This window comes from Staurois parvus, unplaced genomic scaffold (assembly GCF_062004578.1).
Source record: "Staurois parvus isolate SC_StPar_1 unplaced genomic scaffold, SC_StPar_1.0 ptg000430l, whole genome shotgun sequence".
Taxonomy (NCBI): domain Eukaryota; kingdom Metazoa; phylum Chordata; class Amphibia; order Anura; family Ranidae; genus Staurois; species Staurois parvus.
Window position 1 is genome coordinate 1,201,238 of NW_028318226.1, and position 20,609 is coordinate 1,221,846.

At 40.6% G+C, this 20,609-nt stretch overlaps 1 protein-coding gene across 1 annotated transcript in view; it reads right to left on the reverse strand.

The window, feature by feature from the left end:
* Positions 1-3,212: 3,212 nt before the first annotated feature.
* CARNS1 (carnosine synthase 1) overlaps positions 3,213-20,609 on the reverse strand; it is a 50,925-nt gene continuing 33,528 nt past the window's right edge. The window contains exons 3-10 of the mRNA XM_089687561.1: positions 16,234-16,492; positions 15,179-15,268; positions 11,546-12,009; positions 11,256-11,460; positions 10,521-10,606; positions 10,048-10,279; positions 9,154-9,437; positions 3,213-5,888 (exon numbers count right to left, since the gene is read on the reverse strand). Of these exons, the coding sequence (XP_089543687.1) occupies positions 4,518-5,888; positions 9,154-9,437; positions 10,048-10,279; positions 10,521-10,606; positions 11,256-11,460; positions 11,546-12,009; positions 15,179-15,268; positions 16,234-16,492 (2,991 nt within the window). The 3' untranslated portion in view covers positions 3,213-4,517. The remainder of the gene's footprint in view (positions 5,889-9,153; positions 9,438-10,047; positions 10,280-10,520; positions 10,607-11,255; positions 11,461-11,545; positions 12,010-15,178; positions 15,269-16,233; positions 16,493-20,609) is intronic.

The window sequence follows — 20,609 nt, forward strand, 5'->3', positions numbered from 1 at the left end:
TACAGCAGCCAGAGACTTTAGCAGGTCCTCAAACGTTGTAAACTGTTGCAGCATTTCTTCATTTTGGGGCATCCCATGTACCCCCAATCCCTATTCAAGTTCTAACCAAAAATAAAACAAAACAAAACCCCCTAGACTGTTTTGTGGAGCCATTTGAAGTGTGTGGATAGTTCCTGTTGCCTGGCTGTGGCTGCTGTGTGGAGGAAAAGGCCCGAAATCGAGTGTCTCTTCTGGGTCTCTTCCGGGGGGTAGCACTACATAACATTATGATCACTAACAGGTGAAGTGAATAACATTGATTATCTTCTGAAAATAGCACCTGTCGGTGGGATATATTATGCAGCAAGGGAACATGTTGTCCATGAAGTTGATGTGTTGAAAAATGGGCAAGCGAAAACAATTTTGACAAGTGACTAGACAACTGGGTCAGAACAATTCCAAAATTGCAGCTGGAATCCTAGAATGGCCTAGTCACCATCCTGATTTCAGGTTAATAGACAGTTTGAGGTTGGACTTGAAAAAGGCCATTCATTCACAACCTACATGTAACTTGACAAAGTTTAAGCATTTCGGCAAAAAGGAATAGCAAAAGATTATGGCCAACAGACCGTACAGGAAGTTATTGGCAGGATCACCAGTTTTTTTATGGAACGCTTTCAATAGTTTATTCAACATACCAAAAGAGACCAAATAAGATAAGGTGGTTAACTTCACCCATTTGTTGAACTTCCTCTTATAACAATGCTCAATGGCAATACAAAATGGATATTGTCAATTTTTGATATAATTCATAAATACCTTTTCCAAATGCAGTTTGCCGGCACTTCCTGTCTTAGCTGCCTAGGCGGTTACATCATTAGGCGATTCCCTAGGACTCCTGGGATATCGGCGTCATCTATCCCAGGAGTCTTTGGGTAGCCTAATAGTGTAATCTTGCCAGTACTTGCCTCTGCTCCTTCTGGATCCTTTGCTGTTAACAGGTTGCTATTACAACAGGGCGGACACTTCCACTGCTGCCAATGCCATTGCCAGAGCAACTTGTTGACAGCACTGTGTGCCGGGCACTATCACTTGTGCGTGAGATCAGGAATTTCATGCTGCACTACATTCTGGAACTCACTGGCGCCAGCTTCAGATGCCCTCACCTAAGATGGCTGCCGCCAGCATTTGATCAGGGGCAAGTAGGGGGAAGTAAGCACTTCATGTAAAATATTGACAATATCCAAATTTAAAAGAGCATTTTTTTTTAAGTAGCATGGGGAGGTTTTTATTGTATTTTTCATTAGGAGAATGGTTTTGCACAGAGCGGCCCTAAACCTCCTCTTCTGAGCACCCCACTGGCGCTCTCAGCTCCTTCTGCCTTCCGAGTGCCCCTATAGCAAGGCACTTGCTATGGGGGCACTCATGTGGGCTTGATCCCAGCTAGGTTGTGTGTCTGCTTGGTTCCACCTCCTGCTCTCTCCTTATAGGAATTGATTGACAGCAGCAGGAGCCAGTGTCTCCAGCGGCTGCTTCTATGTCCAGTGAGGAGAGAGAGAGAAAGCAGCTCCACTGCTCTCAGGCACATTGCTGGGTGGAGAACAGAAGTGTTGGGGGGGGGGGGGATCTGACCATGGAAGCTTTTTACCTTAATACAGAAAATGTACTAAGGTATAAACCTTAAAGTGGTTGTAAACCTTACATATAACCAGTGAAGTGACTGGCATTGGGTTATTTACAGGGATTAAACAAATCCTCCTATATAAGTTGTGCCTGTTTACCTGTAGTCTTCTCTTCTCTACTTCCATTCAAAGTGCAGAATGTATAAACCTTGTCTGAGAGTTCAGAAAAAAAGGACGGAGAGATGAAATTACACTCTGAAGAGTTCAGTGAGGAGAGCTCTGAGAGCTTATTGGAGGGAAGGAACATACCCCCCTCCACACAACTCACAGGAACAGGGCTTAGGCTGTCAATCTGATGGAGGTCCCTCCCCAGTCACCATTTTTCTCTTGGTGTGAGGAAAACTTGGCAGAAGTGATTCATGCTGATAGCAGAGATACAAAGCAGCAGAAATAGCACTTATACACTATAGAGAGATCTGCTTTTTTATATTTCATGTCTGAGGTTTACATCCACTTTATGTCAAACCTTTGCCCAGAATAATCCACAAAGTTTACCAGTATTGTGTCTTCAGAGGATCAAAGCAGCAGACAGAAATAGCACTTATACACTATGGAGGGATATGCTTTTTTATATTTCATGTCTGAGGTTTACATCCACTTTATGAGCAGCACAGTGGTTAAATGGTTAGCACTTCTGCCTGGCAGTACTAGGGTCATTGGTTCAAATCCCAGCCACACCACCACCTGCCTGGAATTTGCATGCTCTCCCTGTGCCTGCGTACGTTTCCTCCGGGGGCTCGAGTTTCCTCCTACACTCCAAAGACATGCTGGTAGGTTAATTGGATTCTGTCTAAATTGGCCCTAGTATGTGTATGAATGTAAGTAAGGGACTTTAGATTGTATGCCCCTTGAGGGTTAGGGACTGATGTGAATGTACTCTATATATATATATCTATATATAGATATATATATATGTAAAGTGCTGTGTAAATTGACGGCATTATATAAGTACCTGAAAAATAAATAAAATTAAATAAATGGCAAACCTTTGCCCAGAATAATCCATAAAGTTTACCAGTAATGTGTCTTCAGTCTTCAGCTGCCACAAGAGGGTGCTTGGAGCAGCATTTTTTCTAGCAAAAGTATGTATACCAGACCTTTTAGTTCTCAAAGGCATACCTTCCAACTGTCCCCCATATGGAGGGATTTGCAACTAAATCCTTCGGTCCCTCTTTCTTTCTCAGTTGCCCCCCCTTTTTACTTTATGTAAAGATCTTCAAAAATTATCAAAAGTGTTTTACTGCATTGAACTGCAAAAATGTTTTATCTAAAATTTAGATTTGTCCTATGTGTTATTCTGAAAAGCCAAAATAAAGGAAAAGTAGTGATTAAAAAAATATTAGTCAAACCAATGATCCATCCTCACAGTCCTTGTTACTGGAAGTACGTGTGTCTTTGTGCTTGAATATATTCTTCTTTTCCATCCCACAAAGGTGAAAGGTGTGTATTAACTTATTTTATGTTACTATTTCAGTATAGGCTCATAGTAACAATAGATCTTAAAGAGACATACAAGATTATCTGAGATACCCAACAAGAAACAACCAAGCATTCGCAATTAGGAATAGGAATTTTAATTTGTTTTGATTATACAAAGGCAAAGCCAAATTACCTGCACAATGACTATACAATTAAGATACAATAAAACTTTATTACAATGACCAACAATCCTTCCAAGACTGACAATTCAGTGCATTCAGTTATTTAAAGGAGAGGTACAGTTTAGGTGAAAAGCAGACTCATAAGTAGTTACATAGAGGAGTTTATCACATTATAAATAAGAGAGGACGTCTTTCCCTGTGTTGATTACAATGCTTGGTGACCAAAAATCTGCCCCATACAGTACAGTACATTCTGAGCTTATTCACTCTTGCATGTGCACATTTTCATTCCCACATCGATGTGCTCATTTTCATGCGATTGCATCAACCTGGGAGGAGCTGCAATACTGGATACATCCCTTGTTGGTAAGATCACAGTTCCCAATTCTGGTAACACAGGGCAACTAAGAAACGTGTCAGATGTTCCATGATACTGTGTTGAGGGGGGTGGGAGGTCATACATACATTGTACTGTAAATTTTTCTTTTAAATTGGGGTTTCCATTTAACTACACAGAACAAGAGATTAAGTTTGAAGTCAGTCTTAGAAGCCAATCACTGAGCAATTTTTATTATTATGCCAACATCATACTGCTGAACGCTGATTTCCATTTTTTTCCAAAATCTGTTTTGCATTTTGCATCGTATATATATATACATATACATATATATATATATATATAATTTGTAGATTTAAGATGTTCCCAGCTGTTAGTTTTCTTGATTTTGTTATTTTACATAGTCTACTTTCTTGTTACCACCCTCCCCACCACAATAAAATTCCATTGTCTAGTTTTATGCTTACATTATTAAGGAAGAACTCCATTCTAATGAAAAAAAAGATATTATTTAAAGTGTATCTGCCGTGCATGAATTTCCTTCAGAAGTTAATATTTCTCTATGCTGATCCTGTACCTTTTAATGGATGTCAGTGGCCTGGAACAAGTATGCAGATTTGGAGTTTAAACTTCACTAGATACTTCTGAAGTAAGTAGTAGAATTGAAAGTATAAAATTTGTGATCTATTCATTTTAAAAATTAATATCTGTTCAGTTTGTTATATCAAGCAATCAGCTGTATTTACATTTCTTGAAAAAAGGAAAACAGCTATAGTCAAGTTACCCTCACAAGGAATGGGGGAACCCACAGTTTTGTTTTTTGCTGAATGGCTTGTTGCTTTTTTAAAAGTTATAATGCTTTTATGGTATGGACATATTAGAAATGGTACTTTGCAGAGTTCTTCTTTAATGGATTTCTTATTGAAACTCTCCAGTTAAATAAGGTACTGGGTAGTTCTGTTTGTCAAACCCAAGCACTGAGCATACCCCAAGAAGTCTCTGCCTAGCTTCCTTCTGATTCGTTCCCTCACAAGCCACATTGCCGTACGGTTCCTGATCTGGTCCATGCACTGCGCTACCCTCCAGGCAGTTGAAGCGGATGTGCCCAGCATTATGAAGCTCTGTCAACCTCTGTGGATTTGCTGTGCTACTTAAAGCTTCCTCATGAGATTCTCCTGTACACATCAGCCCAACAAGTACTGTAGACTCTAGGGCACCTTTTTCAGGCAATGCTGGCTCAATGCCACATGACAGTGCCAGAGCCACAAGCACTAGGTCAGTGCCGTAGATATGGCGAATCCAGTCTCGTAAATAAAACCCACCCATGCGAGGATTAATCTCTAGTAGCCTTGGACCAGATTCAGTCAGTTTGAGCTCTACATTAAAAACTCCAGGGTAAAGGTTTAGTGCCTGGCAACTGCGCAAAGCAGCCTGAACTAACTGACAGCGTCTTTCTTGGTTTAGACGGGAGGGAAGTGCTGCTGCTGTTTCAGTAAAACCTGGAAGGAGGGTTGGCCCATTATCAGACACATATGCAGCCAAAAGACGGCCATTAGGACCTAAAACTAGATCCACATCATGCTCAGTGCCAGTAATGTACTCAGCAAGAAGAGGTGGGGGTGTAGTTTGGGTACTATCTCTGGCAGGCTGGCTTTGGTTAAGACTGGTTTCTCCATTCTGTATTACTGCCTCAGCCATTTCTTGTCCCAAACTTAACCCAATTTCACCATTACAGATTTTACTTTCATGTATTCCAATGTGTGTTTCATTTTTTTGCTTGCAAGCTTCGGGATCCGCTCCCATTTTCTTAACTAGTTTCCTACACTCTTCTGCACCCTGCACTAAGCGTACACCAACAGCACCTGCACCAGACTCTGGTTTTATAATCAAAGGGTAAGAAAGAACAGATTCTGCAGCTTCTATTCCACCAGTTCCTGGACCCAGAGGGAAGCAGGGCACAGCAAATGCCTTAGCATATGGATAGGGTGGCGATTTTGAGGCCATGTTGAGGAGACATAGTTGTGTTTGTGTCTTGCGCTTGGCAAGTCTCACTGCGCTTGGAGGAGGACCAGGAAGACCTAGTAAGCGGCTTAGTATGGCAGCGAGGATAGTGCACTCATCCCAGAATGTCATACAACCGGAAAAATGTACAGCTCTCTCCTTAACTATAGCCAAGATATTCTGAGCATGTTCCTCATCTCCACAAGAGCGGTCATCATAGTCATAGTGGATGAAAGAGGCCACAAGAGAAGAGGCAAAATGGTTCGGATTTGACTCCACTAAATGGATCTAAAGGAAACAGAGGTTTGAAAAGAAGTAACAGGTTTATAAAAACACCATTACAAACAAAGGAATCAAAACAGTCAGTATACCATTACACACCATAATATTACATTTGTATGTCAATTCCTGGCAGGTGGAAAAACCATTGTCAAAACATGGGATGGGTATGCATCTAGGGCCTTCAATCATCTGTGCACCTGTGAAGTTCTAGAGACTAACCCTGGCCTACTGTATAAACACATATGACCTATGACCATCAGAAAGTACATTGCTTTGCTCTACAACTTTGTAATATTTTTTTAAAGACCTAACTGAATGTTCAAACTCTGCCGTGAAACTAGTATCTCATTTGTGGGATGGGGAACAGCTGCTTCCATCAGAGTTACCATGAATGGATGTTTTTCTTTCTGACAGAGTCCTTCCTCCAGGAATGTATATTTTAGGTACAGGTGGATTCAGATGGACCACCAATGGCCATCACTGTTGTGACTATTCTAAATCCAAGAATAAGAGTCCAACTGTTTGTGTTGCTTTGTCCTGTATAATTAACATAAATAGAGAACCTGGAGCTAAAATCAAGTCCTTATGATCCTCACAACTGTACCAGGAAGCATGGCTGGATCTAGGGGGGTGTTGGGGTGGGCTGCTCCCCTCCAGATTTCAGTTTCACTGCCCCCCCCCCAGGCAACTCCTCTTCCTCATGAATATTGTGCCCATCAAGGCTGCCCATCGCTCATCAGCACAAGCGGCTGTCTGTGATATTCTGCCCAACCAGCACACAACCCCCCTCCCCTCCATGAACAGGAGAGGAGAGAGGGCTTGGTCAGCTCTGCCACCTCTTGCTCCTATCCCCATGTCTGCCTAACCTACACTGCAATCCCCTGTGTGCAGCCAGTGCTGTGCATAAGAAAGGGGATGTGTGGGCAAGAGATTGGAAGTAAAGCAACTGGCAGCTCCTTCAAGGCTGCGTGAATGATGCCTTTACCTGATCCCACAGATTCCAGAATGAAGAGAGTGAGCAGCTCTCCCCATCTCCCTCTCTTCTTCCTCCCATCCCCCCCCCTTATTCCAGGAGCTCCTCACACTTGCCCACCTGATTTCATGTCCAGTTAGCACTTAGGGACAACTGAACCCTGATGTAAGGGGGCACTCTGCCAGGCTCTTATGTAAGGGGCACTCCGATGGATTCTGATGTAAGAGGTCACTCTGTTGAATTTTGATTTAAGGGGTCACGCTGTTGAATTCTGATGTAAGGGGACACCCCACTGGATTCTGATGTAAGAGGACATTCCACTGGATTCTGATGTAAGAGGGCACTCTGCCGTATTCTGATGTAAGAGGGCACTCTGCTGGATTCTGATGTAAGGGGGAACGCTGCAGGATTCTGCTGTAAGAGGGCACCCTACTGGATTCTGGTGTAAAGTAGCATTCTGCCAGACTCTGATATACTGTAAGGGAGCACTCCACTGGATTCTGATATAAGGGAGCACTCTGTCTGACTCTGAAGTAAGGGGACACTCTGCTGGGTTCTGATGTAAGGGGGCACTCAGCCAGAATCTCGTGTAAGGTGGAACTCTGCTGTAAAAGGGGACGATGCAGACTCTGATGGTGGTGGAATTCAGGGGACACTGATGTAATGTAGGACTTTGGAGACATGGATGTAAGGGGGGACTCTGATGTATATGGGGAATGCTGGGTTACTTTAATCTAAGAGAGGACTCTGATGAGAATGTGACACTCGTCCTGGCTGTTGCACTCCATATGCTGTTTTGTTTATTACTTGCTCATGACTCCTGTATTCTGTACGTTATGCTGTACATACAGTAGACCTGACCAAGATGTTCATTGTCTCAACAATTGCTGGTTTTAATTAAGTGCACCTTTAGGGTAGGCTCAGTAAGGCAGCCCATACATTATTCATTTTTAAAATTTAACCACTAGGTTGAAAGGAAAACAAATGTTCCAATTCACACTCGAGGTGGATGGGGGAATCTCACCCACTGAGGTATTGTGTTCTGACAGCTGGGAGACTTCTCTGCCATCAGAATACACTATTATTGCTGCCGGCCACAGCCAGCAGTGCTGACCAAACGGACGTTTTCCTAAAAGCTGGTTGTACAGAAGTTCATGGGTAGATTGACCTCTATACAATCAGCCTGCCCATACATGGAGTGAAATTCAGCTGGTGCCTAAGACAAAAATATCCTTTTTGTGTACATAAAAACATGTAATGGAAACGTTTAATTGATAATCCTTTGTCCTGAGGTTTATTTGTGTCCGTGAAACTGTCGGTTGTTGCACAGTATTTAGTATTTTGTGGGAATTGTATACAGCAGATGCAGATTCTGTTCAATCCCCCTTCAAGAACCCCACTGACCACTGTAGAACATTTCTGTTCTGTCCCAGAGCTCTCTATGACTTTCATAATTCTAGTCTTAATCACATTTTGTCATGCTGTTTTGACTTTTTAATACTAAAGCTAGGCAGATTACTTGTTATGAGTATTATTAATATTCTCAATGTTACATATTGTTTATTCTGTTTAAAGGCTAAGTTTTTCTTTAGGAACATATTATGTGTTCTCTGCCCTGCTGACCCACCTGTGCACTACAATACTGACTCCCGTACGCTCCCGTTAACTTCTCACTTTCTGCCCCCCCTGACATTTTGTACTGCACCCCCACATCAGACCATGGAACTCAGATGCAAAGCTATAAGAAGCAGGTGGGTGCATCAGTCCATCAATTTCAATATAAATATGAATAGTGTACTCTACTGGCAATCAATTCTTTCACAAAGTTTGAAGTTTAAGTGATACCTTTTACTGGTTAACTTAATATTTAAAAGAAGAATCCAGGTTTGGCATTTTATACATACAGTAGTACATTGGTTCAGCTTGGACCAATGTGACTATGCATTTACCATACCTGTGGGATCACTCTTAAACCAGAAAATCACTGTAGTGGCCACCACTACTCCAGTGATCTCCACTAGCTTCTGAGTCCCATTCCGAGCGGTTGCCCTGCTGCATTCTGAACAAGGTTGGCTGCTCGGCACAGGCACTATTTAGAGAATACTTTGCATTTTCTCAAGGAATGCAAAGCAATCCCTGATTGGACAAGGTGCAAAGGCAAAGCAGAGACAGAAACACTGAAGCCATCAGATGGTCCCACACCAAAGAAAAAAAAAACAAAAATGTATGAGTCTTAAATCACCAAATACATTTCTGTTCTTTTTGCAGTTACAAACACAGTAACATGTCTCCACACACCTTTATTCCATAGTCACGAGCTGCTTGCCAGATAAATTTTTTACTGATGCCACCAGCTCCAATCACCAGGACTTCTTTCCCTTCCATTATATAGGTCATTGAGCGTCTCAGCATGGTCTCTATCAAAGGACTTGATGCGGAGCTAACAGTCACAGATTTTGCGGCAGCCAAGCTTCCCAAAAGACATTCGTGTATTCCACAGCTCTCCAGGCAGAAGGCAGTGGTGACACCCAGAACTACCGGGGTTACCATGTAGTCAATGCAAGTAAGCAAAAGATCGACTCCTAAAGGTAAAATAAAAAAATAAACGTAGCTTTATTCTGGCAAGGTTAACAGTATCTGGTCAGCAGGTACTCAGAAATTTTCTTGTTTTCTGCACATTATTTGAATGTCAGTTTAGAATAGCAAAAAATATAATATGAGATATTATCTTATCATGCATAGGTTAGGACATGGTGGTGTTAGGATCTATTATGTACTGTTAGGAAGTGTGCACTCTGCCACTGTCACCATAATATTCAAGAGCAAGAGCACTATGCTTATAATGGTAATGGCCTTAGATGATAAAAGTTCTTCAGTGGGTATGCAACGGCATAACCATAATCCACATGAACTAGGCTGTTTAAGCTTTCATTTACCAACATGGTCTAATTCTTCATGGATGCCAAGGACAATACTGGTGAGAACAGTAAATATGATTAATGCTAAGTATTTTTAAAGAAAAGCTGGTGTCTAGGGAGAATGGCAGACACGACTGAGGGTTATAAAAAAGCAAATAGGTCTACCTTCAAATACATTTATAATTAAAGGCTATGTTCTCATCTTTGTAAAAAGGTCTTATATTTCTAATGCTACATGCTGCATTTTTTCTTTAAGAACTTTTGTAATCCTTACCAAGTACATCTGTTTGCACCTTGTTCCCTCCTCTTAGTTTTGGGCTCAGCTTTTTCTCTTCCTCTATTATTACTTTCATGACCCTTTCTGAGGTCTCTTTGAGTTGGGCCCGAATATTGTTCTTCTGTCCTTCATCTTGTATTCCCCATAATTCCAAGGTTGTGTCCAGTGACTGGGGAAGGGCCGATCGATGGCAAAGAGGTTTCTCTGCCCGGCCCACGGTACATACCACCTAGAACCGAAGCATCAAAAACCCTCTCAATAAGAGAAAACAGAAAAGATAAGATCAGCAGCACAAGATAAAAAAAATCACTGATTAGCCAAAAATACACTATTTGCTCATGAAACATTTGAGAAAGCGATTTTCCATTATGAGAAAATCTAAAAGAACTCTTGTCTTCAGGGGCTCAGGATAAGGGTTTGTAGATTGGAGGGGTTACAAGCCCCAGGAGAATAGGGGGCAGCCCCGTTACCTTGCTTAGAATTGGTTGGTCTCCGCGAGATCGGCAGACAACGGCACAGAGACGAATCGCCAGCTCTGGGGGGCGCACGGAGCAGCCTGGGGGGTGGGGCAGAGACAGTAATACAGGAAGAAAGAGGGGGGAGAAGGAAGGGAGGCAGAAGTCGAAGAAAGTGGAGAATGATAGAAGCAAAGATGTACAAGGAAGAGAGAAAGAAAGAACTGACCCTCCTTCAATACAGAAGCAATATATCTCACAATAAAAAAAATATTTGGGATAAGAAGAGGGAAGCCTCTTCTCAGACTTCCATGAAACTGCTGCCCTGTGCTGGAAAAAATGTCACCTCTATACCACTAGAAAAGATGTGAAATCTTACCCAGCACAGGAGACAGACCTTATGATTGAGTAAGGGCCCAGCGAGATACAGAGGAGGTCAAAAAGGACAAGTGTGACAGGGTGTGCAAGAGAGGAACATGTTTAATACAGAACATGAAAAAAATGCAGATTGAGTATAAAGCAAGAACAGGAAAACAGGAAATCAAGGTAGAAATGAAAGATGTAAAAAAATAAATAAATAAAAAGCAATAAAAATAAATAAATAATGAGAAAAAAACATAGAGAGAGATGGGAAGGAAGAGACAGAAGGAAAGGGGTATCAGGAGAGGATGCTGCAGAGTATCACTCTCTCTTTGCCCCTCCCATAAAGAAGCAAATAGATTTTCCCTCCCATTAAGTCCCCATGCTTACGTGGTATACAGGCAGGAGGTTGTGGTGGCTTGAGTCTGCGTGGGGGCACTGTGTTTATAAACCCCTCAAGCAGAACTGCTTGACCCTCTGGGTACTCAGATAGAATGTTCAGCACAGCATCAAACACAGCATGTGGGTCATGAGTGAAATAGAAGGTTGGTGAAGAAGAAAGGTTTAGATGAGGCCAGCAAGTCTTCACCACAACCTAAGATAAAATGAAACAATTTATAGAATCTGTAAAGGCAAACTACATTGTTGAGCCCTAAAATTGAGAAACATGTCTTTCCTACCTTATGATGACCCTTTAACTTCAGTGATTCAAGAAATGCAGAAATCTCTTGCTGTACTCTTTGTTCTCTACCTTCCTTTTGAAGGAATTCCACCACTTTTATGGATTTAGCCTCCCCATTACGTGGTTCCCAAGGGCCTAACTGATGAGAAGAATTAAGAACCAGGGCAGGAGGAAGTGGAATTTCCTTGTGATCTAGTAAGAGTCGCACCCCCAAAGTATCAGCAAAGAGGCAGGAAAGCTGAGGAGATCCTCCCATTGGGCAGTCCCACTGGTCTTCCAGCAAGAACTGCTCCCCTAACCAGGAGAGGTATGTAACTTTTCGAGGGGGAGAGAAGGTATCCAAGAAGGTTTGACCCCCATGATCAAAAGTTATAGCCTGTCTGATGAAGAGAGGAGGTGGGCATGCTGAGGCAGGAGGCCGTGGGCAGAACCATGAACTGGACAGACAGAGGAATATTTTGCCTGTAATAAAAGGAAAAATCTGTAAGAGAAAATTTGTAAACTGCATTTACCCATCTCTTTTAGGAACCCTACATACAAAAGCATTGTACATCAAACGTGAAACAAATGTAGCGCTAATCGCTTGATGTTCAAATAAATCAATGTGCAAATAAAATCCCCTCAATTATAAGTGAATAAACGTGCTACTATAAATAACCTCGTGCTTACAAAGAAACACAAAAAAATTCCTATAGTGATGGTGAAAAACCAGTCTTATTGACTGACATAACAGTGCATATTTAAACAAATATACATAAACACACAATGTGCACTAATATATATATATATACACACCTACACAAATCCCATAAAGTGGATAAAACAACCTCATGTGCAAGAGGTATAGTCATCAACCCACGTTTTTTACACGGATATCAGCACGAGTTGTTTTGTTCACTGGAGTGTGATTATTGAAAGATTGGACTCTAAAAAACGCATGAAAATAGATTATTGTGTGTATACTATGTCACTAATCAGAGTTCACTCTTGCATATGAGGTTGTTTTATCCACTTTATGGGATTTGTGTAGGTGTGTATATATATATATATATATTAGTGCACATTGTGTGTTTATGTATATTTGTTTAAATATGCACTGTTATGTCAGTCAATAAGACTGGTTTTTCACCATCACTATAGGAATTTTTTTTGTGTTTCTTTGTAAGCACGAGGTTATTTATAGTAGCACGTTTATTCACTTATAATTGAGGGGATTTTATTTGCACATTGATTTATTTGAACATCAAGCGATTAGCGCTGCATATGTTTCACATTTTAATTTTTGAGGATCATTGGATACATGATTTAATGTTGGCAGCTTTTCGCTATTAATATTATCGTTTAAAATTAGTCTGAGCGCAGGAGGTTCACACCACTATTGTACATCAAACGTCTCCACATATGCTTATACTTTGGAACAAAGAATAACTGTACAAAGTTTAACAGAACCCCTTCTCTCAGTTTGACATTATATTGGACTTCTAAAAAGCTAGATCAGAAATAAGAAGGAGGTCTAATACACAACTTATGTAAATATAGACATTATAGATGCAGTTACTGGGGTGATCTGTTTTTAATCTTTCTCATTGCAATGCAATATAATGTTTTGAATCACATGTAAAATTAGTGACTGAATGAAAACAAGCCATATAATTAACATATTCTAAATAATTTAAAGGTTGGTTGTCAACCTTCATCTTGGAGCAGTTCCCTCACAGTGAATGCACTGCAGTGTTCCCACATACAGTGCATCCAGAAAGTATTTCCAGCGCTTAACTTTTGCCACATTTTGTTATGTTACAGCCTTATTCCAAAATGGATTAAATTAATTTTTTTCCTCAACATTCTACAGACAATAATCCCTTAATGACAGTGAAAGAAGTTCGTTTTGAAATCTTTGCAATTTATTAAAAAAAAAACACATGTACATAAGTATTCACAGCCTTTGCCATGACACTCAAAATTGAGCTCTGGTGCATCCTGTTCCTACTGTTCATCCTTGAGATGTTTCCACAACTTGATTGGAGTCCACCTGTGGGAAATTCAGTTGATTGGACATGATTAGGAAAGGCATAAACCTGTCTATATAAGGTCCCACAGTTAACAATGCATGTCAGAGCACAAACAAAGCCATGAAGTCCAAGGAATTGTCCGTAGACAGGATTGTATCAAGGCACAGATCTGGGGAAGGGTAGAGAAACATTTCTGCAGCATTGAAGGTCCCAATGAGCACAGTGGCCTCCATCATCCGTAAATGGAAGAAGTTTGGAAGCACCAGGAATCTTCCTAGAGCGAGCCGCCCGGCCAAAATGAGCCATCGAGGGAGAAGGGCCTTAGCCAGGGAGGTAACGAAGCACCCAATGGTCACTCTGAAAGAGCTGAGGAGAACCTTCCAGAAGAATAACCATCTCTGCAGCACTCCACCAATCAGGCCTGTATAGTAGAGTGGCCAGACGGAAGCCACTCCTCAGTAAAAGGCAAATGGCAGCCCGCCTGGAGTTTGCCAAAAGGCACCTGAGGGACTCTCAGACCATGAGAAAAAAAACTCTCTGGTCTGATGAAACAAAGGCTGAACTCTTTGGCCTGAATGCCAAGCATCATGTCTGGAGGAAACCAGGCACTGCCCACCACCTGGCCAATACCATCCCTACAGTGAAGCATTGTGGTGGCAGCATCATGCTGTGGGGATGTTTTTCAGTGGCAGGAACTGGGAAACTAGTCAGGATCAAAGGAAAGATGAATGCAGCAATGTACAGATACATCCTTGATGAAAACCTGTTCCAGAGCACTCTGGACCTTAGACTCGGGTGACGGTTCATCTTTCAACAGGACAACGACCCTAAGCACGCAGCCCACATAACAAAGGAGTGACTATGGGCAAAATCAGTGGATGTCTTGGAGTGGCCCAGCCAGAGCCCAGACATGAACCCGATTGAACATCTCTGGAGAGATCTGAAAATGGCTGTGCACCGACGCTCCCCATCCAACCTAACGGAGCTTGAGAGGTACTGCAAAGAAGAATGGGAAAAACTGCCCAAAAATAGGTGTGCCAAACTTGTAGCATCATACTCAAAACGACTTGAGGCTGTAATTGGTGCTATAGGTGCTTCAACAAAGTATTGAGCAAAGGCTGAGAATACTTATGTATATGTGGTTTTTTTTCTTCATTTTTTAATTTTAATAAATTGCAAAGATTTCAAAACAAACTTCTTTCACGTTGCCATTATTTGTTGTAGAATGTTAAAGAAGAAAAATAATTTAATCCATTTTAGAATAAGGCTGTAACATAACAAAATGTGGCAAAAGTTAAGCGCTGTGAATACTTTCTGGATGCACTGTATAGCACAAACAGGCACTTTCATCTGCTCACAAATATTCTCAGAATCACCATATCTTTGGAAACGTACCAGAGCTGTCAGAATGTCATTCCAGGCCTTCTTTTTAGTATATTTTTAGTCTAATTGTATAGAATTGTCGTTATATTTAATGATCTGAGGACTCCAGAATTGTGGAACCCTAAAATAATTCTGTTCCCACAAAAATATTTATATTCTGCCTTTCAGGAAATTCACTTTCAAACTTTCATCTCTTCCCATGGCCCAGTGATTTCTTGATAGAGATATTGTCCTACCTGGACACTGTCTTACTCCTTCCAGAAGAATGGATATGGTAAAGGTTGGGGCCCCAGCAACACAAATTGTGATGGTGTCCTCATTATGGCCTGGGTAGAAAACAAAATATTAATGTTTGTCATTACTAAACTAATATAAGGTAAGTAGAATCTCTAATCTTCTATGTTTTAATATATACGGTACTTGTGGAAGAGACTAGCAAATATTCATTTTTCAAAAACAAATGCGAATGGGGTAAAGACCTTTTCTCATTACGTGTGTAGGCTCTACTTTCTGCTTATTAGTGCTGTACAATAGATGTGCATTTTTACTCCTTTTTCTTACTGTCAAGCTACCAGACAGGGTATGTCTGAAGAACAAAAACTCACTAAGGATGTCTCTAAGAATGTGAATCCACCAAAATGATGGTGTCATTTTTGCCTTAAAGCGGAACTAAATTTCACACAGGTTTCTAAGGGCTGTTGCCATAATTAGCATACTTTCACATTAAGTCCATTTTCACCCTTAGGGGTCTATGTATAAAAAAAATCACCATGTAGCTGTCTTAAGCATTCACACAGGCCCAAGGAGTGACTGCTACATTATTTGTAATATGATCTCCTATGATCATCATCCAGTGACCATAAAGTAGTTTTTTTCTGAAATACCTCAATAAAAAAAAAATATTTCTTTCTGAAATAACTCAATTAAAAATAATTTCTACAGTACATTATACTGTATAAAGTATGTACACAGTTTTTTCAGACTATGGTAGTTCTAGCTGCAGGAATCTGGGGCTGTATTTCCCATTTTGTTTTTAAAAAACTTTATCAGACCTCAATGTTCGGCCTAATGGCATGCTTTCAAAATTAGCACCTGCTTGTAGATTACTAGCACAAGGTGATAGCTTGGTAAGATAATTGTTTTCCTTATCAAATACATTTTATGTATTTGTAATCTACATTGACGTTTGCCCAAGGCTCAGACATTTGTTCATCATGCTATTTTTGTTGCCAGTTGGGTCATTCTGTTTGACTAAACTTGCCCTGAATATGGTTCCAATGATATAACATACCTGTGCGTGGTTGTTTGGTCCGGTCTTCTGTCTCTGGCAAACCTGCATTAATCAGAATTCTCTGTAGCTCCCTAAACCGCTCAGTGACATTAGTTTTATGGTCCATTCCATTACTGCTATTCTTCAGGTCTTGTGATTTGACTGATGAGTCTTTTTCCCATGGTGGACCATCAGGAACAGCTCCTGCAGACCACCCCTTATTTATGTCTCCATCTTTGGAGTACATAGGGTGATCCAATATAAGCTGATCAAGTGACAGCTGAAAAAAAATGCAAAAAAACACAGAACAAAAGCATTTTTATTTTCCTAAGGTGGCTTGACAATCCCAAAAGTCCAGTAAACAAAGCAGATAAAAAGTTAAACTGGTAAGCAAATTTTGGAAGCCTAGTTTATTGTCAATGGAAGGATGTATCACTTGGGTCCCTAAAATCAAATTTTGACTCCTACATTTGACCTCCTGGCTTCTGAGTTCTAAATTAGTTTGTCTACAAATGCTACAGTCATCAGCCACTTTATTAGGTACACCTTGCTAGTACTGGGTTGGACCCACTTTTGCCTTCAGAACTGCCTTAATTCTTCATGGAATAGATTCAACAAGGTGTTGAAAACATTCCTCAAAGATTTTGGTCAATGTTGACATGAGTTACTGTTTCTTTTCTATCATCTGGAACCAGTCTGCTCATTCTCCTCTGACCCCTGACATTAACAAGGCATTTACATCTGCACAACTGCCTCTCACTGGACATTTTCTCTATTTTGGACCAAGCTATGTAAACCCTAGAGATGGTTGTGCATGAAAATCCCAGTAGATCAGCAGTTTTTGAAATACTCAGACCAGCCCATCTTGCATCAACGTTTACCACATTCAAAGTCACTTAAATCCCTTTTCTTCTCCATTCTGATGCTTGTTTTGAACTTCAGCAAGTCGTCTTCACCACGTCTAGATGCCTAAATGCATTGAGTTGCTGCCAAGTGATTGGCTGAGTAATATTTTGTATTACCAAGCAATTGGACAGGTGCAGGTTTTTTGAGTTTGGGCAAGGACACAGGGGCCCCATGATCCCCTATTGCCCGGAGGTCCCATGAGTTGTCAGTCCTCCCCTGGACAGGTGTACCTAATAAAGTGGCCGGTGAGCGTATATAGATGTTTCCATATTAACAGGGTACAAAGATGCACCTTATTAAATTTAGAGACAAAATGTGGCTCAATGTATTCAGCAATAAACGGATCCCTATTTAAAGAGACTCGTCAGGTCTCTAAACAAATCAAAAGACCAGTTTTACCTCCCCCAAATCCCATGACTCCCATCTTCCCACCGTTTCAAAGCCATGGCCTCTATCTGTCTTTTCTGCATTCAAATCAGGGAGTGTAAGATGACTGGCATATCCTGGCACCTTCCTTTGACCTCTAGTCTTAGCCTAGTGCTGCAAGGTGGGGACACAGGAACCCAACAGTCCTAGAAGTTTTAAATGCCACAGAGACTGTCAGAGGCTGTTGGACCAGAATAGAGGGAAGGCTGGAGTCATGGCTACCAGAGAGACAAGTATAATGCCACTTCTCTTGCAGGGAACTGACCGTATGATTCGTTTAGAGTTCTGTCCTGCAACTGAAACTTGAAAAGGCAAATTCAGGTCTTAAAACATGCAATTAACATATACCTGCATGTACCTTTATATATGTGTATGTCCAGCAAAAACCTTAATTTTGTATAGAGTGGGAAAGAGTCTACAGAACTGGGAGGAAGTGGGGAAGGACCAAAAGTCAATTGAACTCTTCAACAGCAAAGCAACACTTTGCTGGTTTACTCAAAAAATAGCCTTTGAGGTTGGTGAAAATACATATGCATATACCAGCGCACTTCCGCTAAAAGTTGAGTGTTTGTCACCTTAACCAAAAAACATTAAAACAAAAACAAAACTGCCCAAAGGGTAGGCAAAAGTGGTTACTATTGTTGTCAAATATTTACTGGGCATAGGTATCACAGAAAATGAGTCTTATTACTTAGTATCACAAAACCGACAATTTTATTATTCTATTTGAATAAAACACCAGCGTGGATGCAAACATCAATCATAATAGATTCAGCACATAGAAAACATGAATAGACAAAACAGAATAGACAAGAAAAAATAATAAAAACGTCCGGACGCATGCAAATTCACACATGGGTTACATGTGCACCACGCCGCCTATGTTGTCTAGAATAACTTTCAAGGTAACCCGCATGTGTGAATCTGAGATCTGTAGGGGCCCAATAATTAAAAAGAGACAAAAGTGCAGTAAAGTAACTCAAAAATTTTTGAGGCTTCAAAAGCATGCTCAATTGGGTTGCCAGGCCTTAAGTGGTCAGTGTGGCGATTTGTGTTAGAAAATTCATCCATTAGATGGTTATATCCCATAAGGCGTCAGAAAGATCAGTTCATCACACAGGTCCCTATGGAGTGTATTGCAGGAGGCGGAGACCGTAAATTATCCTGTATGATATAGGACTTAATAATGGCACTGTGATGGCGTTCCTGGAGTGTCAGTAGGAGCATGAAGAGATTTTTGACTCACACAAAGCTATAAGGAGCAGCAGCCAACTCTCCGTGAGGATCGGACTGACATTTTTAACTGTGGAACGGCTGTGGACAGGCAAGTGAGTGGTAATGTATGTGCCACCCTTTCCTGGGAGGTAGTGGAGACCCCAAGGACACAAGAATACTTAATGCTCCTTGATATTGACCGGAAGAAAAATGGAGTTATAAGTAACTGTGTGCCATATCAGGTTGGCTATTTGTCCTGGGGTGACGCTGCTCACAGTTTGCCCATATTTACCATATCTACAGTTGGATTTATGCTGCTCCCTGATGCTGTCACGTACACTTATTAAGTCATATATTGTACAGGATAATTTGCGGTCTCCGCCTCCTGCAATACACTCCATGGGGACCTGTGTGATGAACTGATCCTTCTGACTCCTTATGGGATATAACCATCTAACTGATGTATTTTCTGAAACAAATTGCTACACTGACCACTTAGGGCCTGGCCACCCAATTGAGCGTACTTTTGAAGCCTCAAAAATGTTTGAGTTACTTTAGTGCACTTGTGTCTCTTTTTGAATATTGGGCCCCTAGAGATCCCAGATTCACACATGGGGGTTACCTTGAAAGCTATTCTAGACAACATAAGCGGTGTGGTGCTGTAGCATGTAACCCATGTGTGAATTTACATGCGTCCGGACGTTTTTATTACTTTTGTTTGTCTATGCTGTTTTGTCTATTCATGTTTTCTATGTGCTGAATCTATTATGATTGATGTTTGCATCCACGCTGGTGTTTGTTTCAAATCAAATAATAAAATTGTTAGTTTTATGATACTAAGTATTAAGACTCATTTTCTGCAAAACCTATGCCAAGTAAATGTTTGTTATCAATTGTAACCACTTTTGCCTACCCTTTTGGCAGTTTTGTTTTTGTTTTTTAGCACTTTTTTGCAGGTTGCTAAAAATATTTTATTTAGTAGTGTAGTGGAAGGCTAGAACCCCTGTTCCAATCTTTCTTTAACATTTTGTGGTTATTGTACAGAAATGAGAACAAGAAATCATAAGTATTTGCAAGACAGAATATATAGGGGAGTCATGAAGGTACATTGTAGAGGAGACACTGTCATTGGCATATCATACAGTTGGGTAGTAATCAGTATACATAACAGACAAGGCAGATGGTTAGAATTCAAAATTTGCTTCTTTGGCTGAAATATATATGGGATAAAGTTGTATCTTATGTTAGGAGCAAGCACTTTTGTGGATGTAACAACATTTGTTGTGATGTTCAGAATAGAGGGAGCATTTCTGCTGTAGTACTGTACTGTACTGTACTGTAGTATCAACATTGTATACCAAATTAAAAAAGAAGAAAAAAGCGCCACTTACAAAAAACACCAAAGTGTCAGCAGCATATCCCATCCCAAATAAATTTTGGCAACAATAATCCAAATTAAAAGGTATGCGCTAATAACAAACTTATACAAAAGTGTATGTCATCATTCATGGATGATGACATACACTTTTGTATAAGTTTGTTATTAGCGCATACCTTTTAATTTGGAGTATCAACATTGTGTCTTGACTTCCTATAGTACCTTAAAACTTACTATATATTTGTCAGTAAAGAAAAAGTGATAAGAAATCAATATCAGTAGGTAAGGTAGACAAAGGGGTTTAAGTAAGATGTTGTAGGGATTAAGTGTTAGAAAATGTAGGAGATAATAGTACTTTTTACATTATTCTCAACAAATCTTTGGCTGATATTCTTTCATATGTTCAATAGATTAATAATCACTCCACTTGGCTCCTCTTACCGCATTATTTAATATTCAATATGATGACTGC